The sequence below is a fragment of the Alligator mississippiensis genome, chromosome 2 (genome assembly GCF_030867095.1).
Source record: "Alligator mississippiensis isolate rAllMis1 chromosome 2, rAllMis1, whole genome shotgun sequence".
NCBI lineage: Eukaryota > Metazoa > Chordata > Crocodylia > Alligatoridae > Alligator > Alligator mississippiensis.
The window spans coordinates 238,575,190-238,587,996 of NC_081825.1; the positions used below are offsets into that span (position 1 = coordinate 238,575,190).

The following is a 12,807-nucleotide window of genomic DNA, read 5'->3' on the forward strand; positions in this document are numbered from 1 at the left end:
AAATCCTCATTGCCTGTAAGGAAACCGCCTCCAGAAAGAATGATGGTGTAGCCTGGGTGTACACAGGTTTCTCTAATTGAGGGAATTATTGGCAGGGCAGTACTGTAGAGGGACACAACAGCCCAGCGGCTGCCTCCGTCCCCTATAGAGTCAGGTCCAGTCAATCAATTACTTAACTATATACAGATTTATTATTACAACAAAACCATTAAAGGGTAAGGACATAGATTCTATATATATTATATATATTATAGGGTTTATTGTTTTGTAAATTTGTACACACACACACACACACACACATATATGTGGGGGTGTGTGTGTGTACAAATTTTCAAAACAATAAACCCTATAATATATATATACACACACACACCCAGTTATCATTTAAAATACAGATGAACAATAGAACAAATCAGACCAAAGGATATTGATTGGGCAACCTTATAACTCTGTTCACTTACAAACTATTACTTCAGATTATTCACATAAACTGTAAGGCACAGTCCACAGATATAATCAGCAGTCCTTAGACTACCTGAGTGCCCTCCAGGGCAGGGGCCCCACTCCTAAGGTGGAAAGGAAAACAAAGGAGATGGGGGGAAAGAAAAGGGAGAGGAAGACCCCAAAGACTCCTAAGCTTCCCCGCTATCACCCAGGAGCGGCCCATGTGGTGCCCCTTCACAACCCTTGGGGGGTCCCTCCCCTGTGGGGACCCTCTCTTCAGGGTAACTTACTACTCCACAGTCCCGGAGGGTTGTGTCTTGTTCTCCAGGTCAAGCTGTGTTCCCTGCCAGGTTTTCGTGCTGCCTGTCTCTGCTGCCACCGTCCTGGCTTAGGGCTACATGCACCGCTGTGTGTAGTGGGTGCTTAGCCTTGTGCTAGGGGATGGAGGCCTGGACAGCCTTGTGCAGCACTGGAGCTCAGTCTGCTCCCGGACCCTCTGGGCAGCGTCATCTGCACTGAGCTGCTGCCTTGTATCAGCAGCAGTAGACCCCGACCCACCTCAAGCAGCTCCCAGGGTCTCTCACCCTCCGTGCAGCACCTCCTGCACTGAGCTCCCAGCCTCATTCTGGGGGCTGTGGACCTGAGCCACCCCAGGGGCTCCAAAGATCCTGCTCTGTGCACCAGCCTGTGCACCGTGTCTCTGGCCACACGCCAAAGGTTGCAGACCCGAGCCACCTCGCACAGCTCCCAGAGTCTGGACGCCATGCACTGTACTGCGCACTGAGAGCCTAACCGCTGGAGCCGTGCCACACTCCCCACTGATAGAAGTCTTCAGGGGCTCTTCCTGGGCTACTGCTTCACCCTGGTGAGCAGTTCCTCAGCTCTTCTAAGCCCCGCTCTTCTCTCTTTGTCCCTCGCCGCATCTGCCCCTCGTGCTGGGCACGCAGCTCCTTTCCTACGCTCCAGGGCTCTGCCCCTGAAGTCCTCCAGACCTGACAGTCTTCAGTCAGGTCGGGGGAAGGTCTTCTCCCCCTCCCCTCAGGAAAGGGGTGTGATGTTATTTCTCTTGCTGCCTCCTGATTGGTGGATGGGCTCCACCAATCAAAACAGCAGGATCTCAAGCCTGGAGTTCAACCCAAGCTCTGAAAGGTGAGCCTGCTACAATGGCAAGGGCAAAAGTTTAAATAGAGGGGTCTTTTCTATTTTTCCTCTCTGTGTTCATCCTATTTGTTCCTGTATTTTCATGCTCCCTCTCTCCACACCCCTCTGTAGGAATTCCTGGGAAGAGCTACTGGAAATGACCAGAGTACGGGTCAAACAACTGCAGGAGGCTGAAAAGATTCACAAGTGTTGCCAAGACCTGACAGATGCCCTCACCCATATTGAGGTAAAAATTAGGGGGAAAGAGCTGTGAAGTAGGTTTCTCATTTTTTGCCTTACCCTGGCAGGTCTCTAGCAGATTCACCCTTCAGATTTCTGACATTTAAAGACTGTGTTTCCACTAGAAGTGCTAAAAAAAATTCTCTTCCTCCTTCAATGCCTGAACATAATAATGTTGTAGCACATAACATGACACTAACATAACCTCTAGGCCTTCAAACCAAACTAGAAAAATCATGTTGTTAACTGTTTCAGTTTTACAACTTCATCTTTAGTGTGTTAACTTTTAATGCATTGGAGAAAGCACTTTCCATCAAAAAGGCATCTCCTTACATGTGAATTAGATAATCCCACATAGTTTCCTGCATGTGCAAGGCAATGGGACTTTTCTGGTTTATGGGTTGATCTATTCTCCATTCAATTACTTAGGTAAAATTCTATTAACTACAATGAAGTTACTCCTTATATGCACTGGTATGAGTAAAGAATCAACCCCCCTGTATTTAGTAATATATTACCCAGTATTTTGGCCATAGCAAAAGAAAGTAAGGTGCCATACTAAGTGAGAAGCTGGCAGAAATGAATCCCTGGGGTTTTGCCTTGAAGCATAAATTAACAAAAGGGTCATTAACTCCTTCCTTCCTAGGAGAAGGCCAAGAGCATCCCAGATGACATTGCAAAAGACCTGAGTGGTGTGCTGTCCCAGCTACGCAAGCATGCCGCCCTTGAGCATGAAATCTCTGGAAATGAGCAGCAGGTGAGAAGTCACTTGTAATTTTTAATATGCAGTAAACAGCTGGGATTCTAAGACCATTCCAGCAATAAGTTCCCATTTTAAGTTTGTCAGGGCCAAAAAAAGTCCAAGGGTCTCCCTTAAAGCCTGCTATTTCTATTAATGTGTTCAAGGTTTGGTGATAATTATGCAGTGAGTTATTTAAGGCCTTAAAATCAAGGAAAGCTTTATGAGTGTTGACTCCAAAATTAGCTTACAAGCTTGGTTCTGATAACCATTTGAAGTGATACTTATGTTAGGCTTATCTTAACCTTACAGTGCATTTTTCCTTCTGTTCAAACATCTCTCAGTTCATTGCATAAACATTTTCTGGATACTACATGATATGAGGAGAGACTGAATATTTGCTGGATACTGAAATGGGTTTGTCAACTTGTTAGAGTGTGTCATGGAAGATGAAGAGGAAGTACAAACTCACTGAGAGGTCTCCTGGGAGAAGAGCTACTTGGGAAGTTAAGATTGGGGAGTGCACTTAGGCTTGTTATATGATCTTCTGAAAAGGTTTAGGTCATGAAAATAACTATTTTTCAGAATGACTTGTATTTTATCCACAGAGATTTGATTTCATAGATTTCATAGACATTAGGGTTGGAACCACCCCTGGCGGCAGTCTGTTCCAGGCCTTGGGGGCTCGGACTGTAAAGAAGTTCTTTCTTATGTTCAGCCTGAAACAGTCTTGGAGAAGTCTGTGACTGCTTGACTTCGTCATCCCATGGGGCGCTCTAGTGAACAGGCATTCCCCCAGATCCTGATGTATACCCCTTATATACTTATAGGTGGCCACCAGGTCCCCCCTGAGCCTGCGCTTTTTCAGGCTGAAGAGTCCCATAGCTCTCAGCCTCTCATCATAAGGCCTGTTTTCCTGCCCTCTGATCATGCGTGTGGCTCTCCTCTGGACTCTCTCAAGCTTCTCCACATCCTTTTTGAATTGTGGAGTCCAGAATTGAATGAAGTACTCCAGCTGTGGCCTCACCAAGGCCGAGTGCAGCAGGAGGATGACATCCTGGGATTTGCTAGAGAAGCATCTATGGATGCAAGCCAGAGTTTTCTCACTTTGTCAGCTGCAACATCACATTGGTGGCTCATATTCATCTGTGGTCAGCCATGACCCCCAAGTCCCTTTCGGCCATGGTGCTAGCAAGCGTAGCACTGCCAAGCCTATAAGCAGGCTGAAGGTTTTTCTTCCCAAGGTGGAGAACCTTGCATTTTTCAGTGTTGAAGGCCATCAGGTTTTCATCCGCCCATTTTCCAAGCCTGTCAAAGTCGGCCTGGATCGCCATCCTGTCCTCGGGTGTGGACGCTTTACCCCAAAGTTTGGTGTCATCAGCGAACTTGACCAGTCCACTTCTGACACCAATGTCTACATCATTAATGAAGCTGTTGAAAAGAATAGGCCCAAGAACAGAGCCTTGAGGAGCCCCACTGGTCACAGCACACCAAAATGATTGACTTCCATCAACTGTCGCTCTCTGAGTCCGACCTCGAAGCCAGTTCCCCAGCTAGTGGACTGTGATGTACCCGAGGCTGCAGTTGGCCAGTTTTTCTATAAGGCAGTTGTGGGATACCAGATTGAAAGCTTTTTTAAAGTCAAGATATATGACGTCAATCTCTTCTCCCTTTTCCAGGTGATATGCCACCTGGTCATAGAAGGAGATGAGATTGGTCATGCAAGACTTGGACGAGGGGGTGAAAAGCACCTTGTTCAGATTCACAGATGACACTAAGATGTGGGGAGAATTGGGCATGCTAGAAGGGAGGGACAGGCTGCAATTGAATCTGGACAGGTTACAGGGGTGGGCAGATGAGAATAAGATGGGATTCAATACTGACAAGTGCAGGGTACTGCACCTAGGGAGAAAGAACCAGCAGCACACTTACAGGCTGGGGAGCTCCCTTCTCATCAGCACAGAGGCAGAAAAAGATCTTGGAGTCATTGTAGACTCCAAGATGAACATGGACCGCCAATGTGGGGACGCAGTCAGGAAGGTTAACCGCACCTTGTCATGCATCCACATATGCATCATGAGCAGGTCCAAGGAGGTGATCCTCCCCCTCTATATGACATTGGTCAGGCCACAGTTGGAGTACTGCGTCCAGTTCTGGGTGCCACACTTCAGGAGGGATGTGGACAACATCGAGAGGGTCCAGAGGAGGGCCACTCACATGATCAGGAGGCAGTAGGGCAGGCCCTACGAGGAGAGGCTACAAGATCTGAACCTGTTCAGCCTCTACAAGATAAGGCTGAGAGGGGATCTGGTGGCCGTCTATAAACTGGCCAAGGGACACCAGCAGTCAGTGAGAGAGTCCCTGTTCCCCCGAGCACCACTGGGAGTAACAAGGAATAACGGCCATAAGTTGATGGAGAGTAGATTCAGGCTAGATATCAGGAGGCACTACTTCACAGTCAGGGCGGCTAGGATCTGGAACCAACTTCCAAGGGAGGTGGTGCTCGCTTCTACCCTGGGGATATTCAAAAGGAGGCTGGATAGACACCTTGCCAGGGTTGTTTGACCCCAGCACTCTTTCCTGCCATGGCAGGGGGTCGGACTTGATGATCTGCTCAGGTCCCTTCCAACCCTACCAACTATGAAACTATGAAGACCTACCCACAACAAACCCGTGCTGGCTATTTCTCAGGAAATTGCCCTCAGCCAGTTTATCAAGAATGGTCTCTTTGATGATTTTCTCCAAGATCTTCCCTGGGATAGAGCTCAGGCTGATGGGCTTGTAGATCCCCAGATCTATTTTCCTCCCTTCCTTGAAGATAGGCACCACATTGGCCTTCTTCCAATCTTCGGGCACTTCGCCTGAGTGCCACAAGTTCTCGAAGATCCGTGCCAGTGGCAGAGCTATGATGCTTGCCAGCTCCTTTAGTACCCTGGGGTGTAAGCTGTCTGGGCCAGCTGACTTGAAGGTGTCCAGCCTTTCAAGGTGTTCCTTCACACGGTCAACATTGATGAAGGGTAACAGTTCTCCCTCACCCTGGCCGTCCTATACCGTATTAAGCAGGGCCGTTACTTGGAGCTGGTGAAAAACCGATGCAAAATACGCATTAAGCAGGTTGGCTTTTTCCTGTTGTCAGTTGACCCATATGGTTTAGCAGGGGTCAAACGTTACCCTTGCTTTTCCTCTGGCTCCCCACATATCTAAAATAGGACTTTTTATTGTCCTTGATACATGTAGCCAGCTGGAGTTCAGTCACAGCCTTGGCTTTCCTGGTTTGCTCCGTATAGGTCCAGACCACCGCGTAGTATTTCATAGATTTCATAGACATTAGGGCTGGAAGGGACCTCAGAAGATCATCGAGTCCAGCCCCCCGCCCAAAGGGCAGGAAGTCAGCTGGGGTCATAGGATCCCAGCAAGATAAGCATCCAGTTTCATCTTGAAGATGTTCAATGAAGGCGCTTGAACAACCTCCGGTGGCAGGCTGTTCCAGACCTTGGGGGCTCGGACAGTAAAGAAATTCATCCTTATGTCCAGCCTGAAACGATCTTGTAGTAATTTGTGACCATTCGACCTCGTCATCCCTTGGGGCGCTCTGGTGAACAAACGTTCCCCCAGATACTGGTGGTGACCCCTGATAAACTTGTAGGTGGCCATCAGATCACCCCTGAGCCTGCGCTTTTCCAGGCTAAAGAGCCCCAGGGCTCTCAGCCTGTCATTGTAGGGTCTGCTTCCCTGACCTCTGATCATGCGCGTGGCTCTTCTCTGGACTCTCTCAAGCTTCTCCACATCTTTTTTGAATTGTGGAGCCCAAAACTGGACGCAGTACTCCAGCTGCGGCCTCACTAAGGCCGAGTACAGGGGGAGAATGACGTCCCGGAATTTGCTTGAGAAGCATCTATGGATGCAAGCCAGCGTTTTGGTCGCTTTACTAGCCGCAGCATCGCATTGCAGGCTTATGTTCATCTTGTGGTCAATGATGACCCCCAAGTCTCTTTCTTCCATAGTGCTAGCCAACATAGCACTGCCGAGCCTATAAGGATGCTGCGGGTTTTTTTTCCCAAGGTGGAGAACCTTGCATTTATCGGCGTTGAACATCATCAGATTCTCGTCCGCCCACTTGCTGAGCCTGTCCAGGTCAGCCTGGATCATCTGCCTGTCTTCTGGCGTGGATGCTTTGCCCCAAAGTTTGGTGTCATCTGCGAACTTGGCCAGTCCGCTTCTGACTCCAGTGTCCACATCGTTAATGAAGATGTTGAACAGTATGGGTCCAAGGACAGAGCCCTGGGGGACCCCACTGGTCACAGGACACCACGATGAGTGACTTCCATCAATTACTACCCTCTGGGTCCGACCCCGGAGCCAATTTTCCAGCCAGTGGATCATGGAGGACGCAAGGCGACAATTGGCCAGTTTCTCCAAGAGACGATCATGGGACACCAGATCGAAGGCTTTTTTGAAGTCAAGATATATGACATCAATCTCATCTCCCTTGTCCAGGTGATAGGTCACCTGGTCGTAGAAGGAAATGAGATTGGTCAAGCAAGACCTACCCGCAACAAACTCGTGCTGGCTATCCCTTAAGATGTTGGCGTCGGCCAGTCCATTAAGGATGGCCTCCTTAATAAACTTTTCTAATATCTTCCCCGGGATAGAAGTCAGGCTGATGGGCCTATAGTTAGCTGGATCCCCTTTCCTCCCTTTCTTGAAGATAGGCACCACATTGGCCTTCTTCCAGTCTTCGGGCACTACACCAGAGCGCCAAGAGTTTTCAAAGATCCGCACTAGAGGCTGGGCTATGATGCTTGCCAGCTCCTTGAGTACCCTGGGGTGAAGATTGTCAGGGCCGGCTGACTTGAAGGTATCCAGCTTCTCAAGATGTTCCTTCATGAAGTCAGCATTAATGGAGGGCAGGGGATCACCCTCACCCGGACTTCCCGGCCCTGTAGCGGGCATGGGCGTCCCATGGGGCTGATGAAAGACCGACGCAAAGTACCTATTTAATAGGTTGGCTTTTTCCTGGGCATCAGTTGTCAGTTGCCCCATCTGGTTCAGCAGGGGTCCAACGTTGCCCCTTTGGGGTGGATCTAGCCTTCCATCCTTTATAGGTCTTTCTTTTTAGATGCAGGAAGTCCACTAGTTCCCTGGAGAGCCAAGTGGGCTGCTGTGCCCTTTTGCTGCCTTTCCTCTGAGACAGGATAGATATCGCTTGAGCTTCCAGGATCACTCCCTTGAGGAGCAACCACTCATCCTGAACTCCCCTCCCCTTTGGGTTGTGGTCCCTTAGGGCCTCGCTAACAAGCCTCCTGAGCTTGTCAAAATCAGCTTTCCTGAAGTCAAGGACTTCTGCTTTGCTGACTGACTTGCCTGCTTTACAGCGGATGGTGAAGGTGATCATCTCATGGTCGCTGTCTCCCAGCTTCCCTTCAATCGTTAGGTTGCTGATTAAGTCATCCCCAGTTGCCAGTACCAGGTTGAGCAGCGCTTTGCCTCTCGTCGGTCCATAGACTTCTTGAGTCAGATAGAGCTCATCCACACACGTGAGGAAGCTTTGCGACTGTTCGGATGTGGCTGAGTGCTCTTCCCACGAGATGTCAGGGTAGTTGAAATTTCCCATGACAACCATGCACCAGGAATGTGCAGCCTCAGCTAGTTCCCTGGCAAATTCCTGGTCAAGCTCTTGATCCTGGCTAGGAGGTCTGTAGTAGATTCCCACCATTGTGTCCCCTGTGTCTTGTTCGCCACGGATTTTGACCCAGAGTCTCCAATCGTCCCCCCTGGGTGCCAATGTCAGCTTCCAGGGATGCTTTCTATGTTTCCTTGACACAGAAAGCTACCCCCACCCCTGCCCCTTGTGTCCACATGATGTCTCCTGTACAATGTATAGCTGTCTATACCTGTGGCCCAGTCATAGGTGGCGTCCTATCAGGTCTCCATTATCCCTATGGTACAGCAGGAGGACCAGTTTCTCCTGTTTGTTCCCCAAGCTTCTAGCATTGGTTTACAGGCACATAAGTGTCTCATTGGGGGCCCTTGCCTTGCCTACAGATCGTTCTGGGGCTCGGGTAGGGGTGGATTCCCTTGAGAGCCTTAGCCTGCTGGGTTTACAAAAGCTGTCCAGTGGGCTTGCAGTGGCAATAGTCCCCCCATCCCCCAGCAGGCTCAATTTAAAGCCCGGTCAAGCAGGCCAGCAAGTCTGGCTGAGAAGAGCCTCCTCCCCAGCAGAGTGAGGTGGAGGCCAACTCTTCCCAGCAGCCTACTGCCTCCCTCACCAAAGACCGGCTGTGATTGTGGAAGCCAAAGCCTTCGTGATGACACCAGCTCCGCAATCTCTGGTTGACTACCTCAACCTGTCTCTGCCTCCTCAGCCCATGAACCACAAACGGGAGGAGTGAGGAAAAGACCACCTGTGCCCCAACCCCCTAAGACCCACTCCCAGAGTCCTATAGTCTCTCATGACCCTGCTGGCATGGCTCCAAGCTGTGTCATTCCTGCCCACTTGGATAAGGAACATAGGGTAGTGGTCGGAGGCCCAGATAATCTTTGGGATCCTCTCGGCTATGTCCCGGATGCGGGCCCCTGGGAAGTAGCAGACCTCCCAGACTAGAGGGTCGGGGCGGCAGATTGCCCCTTCAGTCTCCCTCAGGAGGGAGTCTCCCATGACAACCACTCTGCATTTGCTTTGTCCTGGCTGTGAAAAATCCATGAAGCTTTTCTTTGAATCTCTCAATTGCACTTTTTAACAACCTTGCAGCAGCAGGACACTGCCCACCATTGTCCCCCTGCTTTACCTGAGGCAGGGTTGGGTGCTTTTGGTGTCTTTGGGCAGTATGCCTTGTAGCTGTATGACTGGGTTGATTATGTAATTTTAGTAATAGCTTAGGCAAGGGCCTGTATGGGATTGTTTGGATGATCCTGCCTCAAGGAGGGGGTTGAACTAGATCCCTTCCAACCCTGTTTTTTCTATGATTCTAAATACTACATGAGACCTCTCACAGCATGTTACTCTATGACAGCATTTCCCAACCAGTGTGCCATGGCACAAAAGCGTGCCCTCAGAAATGAACGAGTGTGCCGCAAAATTTTGCTATGGCAATGAGGATGGGGAATGCCTTAGCAGGTGTGCCACAGAAAAAAATGTATTAATGCAAGTGTGCCTTGGGCTGGAAAAGGTTGGGAAACACTGCACTATGACATGAGTTACTGTGGCAAAGTACCTTCAAAAAACAAATGGCCTGATATCTGTACCTCAGAATATCCATAAGGAATGCCACACTGGCATTAACCAAACCAGCTGGACAATACTTTTAAAAGAACATGGGGCGCAAGTTTATAGCGACAAAGAACATATTTAGGATTCATCTAACTGATCACTACAGAAAATGAGGTTCAGGATATGTTTTCTGCAATATCCAATATCTGATATATCCCTGAAAGGATCATATCTTAAAAAATCAGATGAAAGAAATGTGAATGGTAACCTAAAACTTGTAATGAGATATGCAGTGCTGTGATAGACTTCACCAAACACTGGATGTCACTGTAACGCCACATGACTGAAACTGGAAAAGCAAGTTAATAGAATACTGTAGCGCTGAAGAGTGTTGCTTGAAATCTGCTGTTTTATGATTCTGAAGTCTTGTGCAATTGATAAAAAGTCTTGTTATAATTTCTGTGAGGCTAACTGACCCTCCATGGCCTTCCTTCTCTTAACCTGTTGGATGATTCCCCTCTCACTTTGCAGCTGCAAGAGCTGATTGAAGCTGCAGATGATGTGCTGGCCCACTACTCTGAAAGCCAGGTTGCAAGCCTGAGAGCAAAACAGCAGGCCATGGTGAACAACTGGGAGTCCCTGAAGTCTAAAATGAAACTGCGCAAGGAACATTTGGAACAGGCGTCTAAGCTTTACCAGTTTCAGGCCAACGTGAGCTTTTCTGATTTCTGTATTCGGTCTGTTGAAACCCAGTAGGCTGACTTCATGTGACATGATCACAGGCACACATACCAGCTGTTCATGTGTCTGTATCATGGAGAGTGGAGTGCATGTCAGTGTACAGGCATGCCCTTGGCCAAGTAGGCAGCATCTCACTGAGCAACATGTGCTAGCTGATGTGGAAGTCTCTGTAAAGTTGTGAATGCACAGAGTGCTCCTGTGCAAATGGAGGTGAGGGTGCATTTAGTCTGAGAACTAACTGACAGAAGTTGACATTCCTGTACAGTTTTAGAATGGAATGATCCTAACTTTCTTGGATGCTGATTATCTGCAGCTTGTACTGAAGATGATGGCTGTTGGCAGTGCCCAACACCACTCCCCCTCCATGAGGGTGAGGAACAGTGGTGGAAACTCCTCTGCTCTCTGCCACCAGGATTTTGACTCTCCATTCCCGATCCCCTCCTACCTCTCCTGTCTTCCTCTCATGGAGCAGAGAGGTAGAGGGGACTGGGGCTAAAGAGCCCAGCATGGAACAGCAGGTCCCTGGCCCTGCTATCTCCAATCCTAATTCTCTCTACTTCTCTGCTTCCCCTATCATTTGTTGGGGAAAAGTAAAAGGAACCAAGACTAAAGAGCCCAGCCACAGCAGTGGTGGTGGGTAGGTCCCCAAACACTGGAGCAGCTGGAACCAGAGAGTAAAAACCATACCCTACACAGTCTGCAGGTTATCACCCAGCATTCAGACTATGCCCCTTGGTCTGCCATGGAGGCGGATGGAGATTGGAGCCCTGTGGGATTCTGGAGGACCTATGGGTTTCCCTATCTCCATGCACACATAACGAGAACTTCAAAACAGTACCTCATTTAAGAAGTGTTTTTGAGTGCTTTAGCTGCTTTTGGAACATTGCATACTTTTGTGAACCTCCCCACTTTGAAATGCTTTAAAGGCATTTGAAATGTTTCAATAATTACATTTGTCCACATCCTAATATGTGTAAACACAGACAGGAAGCTTTTTTAACCTTTTTCAGCTATGCTGAGTGCCCAGTAATTTAAGTTATACTAAGAACTGTCAGAGCAAATATAGGTGATCTTTTTACTTTGTTGGAATATAGACAATGATGCATTTGTTCAATTGTACTGGCCCATGTTGGATCAACGACAGTATTTGCACAGTTTTTCTCTTGTGTCAATATATGAGGACTCTTCACAAAAAGGTTGTTTTTTTTTTATAAAAGAGACTTCCAGGTCATGTACTGCATCCCCCTACATTACTTGTTTTTACTGTGACTAATCAGCAGAGCTAAGTGTATACAGAGGCTTGTGATAACAGAGGGATGTAGAATTTTGGAAGAAAAGTTTAAAGTGGGTTAGATATGTTAGTGAAAGGCAGGAGAGCTCCTGTACTGAAGTTTATACTTAACTCAGGCTCCCTTCTCAGGAGTCCCCCATAGATGAGTCTATCCTAGAATATTTCAAGCAAGAGTGGTAGTTCAAGAAACCCTTTTAGGCAGCTGCCTCATTCCATTGAATTATTTGTTCCTAAATTTATGGAATTTTTCCTTCCACTTTACTTAAATCTTGGTGCACATTAGGTTTTTGCACTCTGCCAAGTAGAATGTCAGTGGCTTGAGTGATATCCAGCTCTCGTTCTGAATTATGGCCACACAAACTGAAATAAAGCCAGTACATGTGTATTGGATTGGTGACCTCAGCATCCAAAATCACTGGTGGTAGTCACATAATGACTTTGGTCACCTGTTCTAAAAAGGAAAAATCGCTTGGAGTTCTAAGAGTTTGGACATTAAAAGCCCCAAACAATCAGAAATGGCAACTTGCCTTAAATGTTTTTCTGGGCCAAAAACTAACATGTCAACTTCCAGCCCAGACCAAATCTAACTGGCTGAGTAATCTTTTCAGTTTGATTTTTCCATAACTGTAATATAACTAACCATTCCTCATCATGAGAGGAATGGCACCAACTTATAGTTGACCACATTGTCAAAATGATGCACCTTAGCTACAATCCAAAATGTGTCATGTAGTTCATAGACTCCATTATTATGACATTTTTTTAGGTTCTGTAATAAAAGAGTACACGTCCAAGTTTCTGGGTGCCTCTGACAGTCTTTTAGGAATAAACAGAAGAGATCATCCATGACCTCAAGATCAAATCAGATAGCCCAGGGACACTTAAAACTAACAAAATTAATTAACCACCCCACCCAATCCATGTCAAAGTTCCATGGAACCCTGTTTTTAACAGATGACACATAAAAGTACAATACCAATTGTAAAATGCTGAAAGTAGATG

At 47.7% G+C, this 12,807-nt stretch overlaps 1 protein-coding gene across 1 annotated transcript in view; it reads left to right on the forward strand.

Moving 5' to 3' along the window:
- The window catches only part of SPTBN5 (spectrin beta, non-erythrocytic 5), a 165,240-nt gene that overhangs the window by 61,070 nt on the left and 91,363 nt on the right, over window positions 1-12,807 (forward strand). The window contains exons 32-34 of the mRNA XM_019496605.2: window positions 1,717-1,831; window positions 2,471-2,581; window positions 10,305-10,484. Coding sequence (XP_019352150.1) covers window positions 1,717-1,831; window positions 2,471-2,581; window positions 10,305-10,484 — 406 coding nt within the window. The remainder of the gene's footprint in view (window positions 1-1,716; window positions 1,832-2,470; window positions 2,582-10,304; window positions 10,485-12,807) is intronic.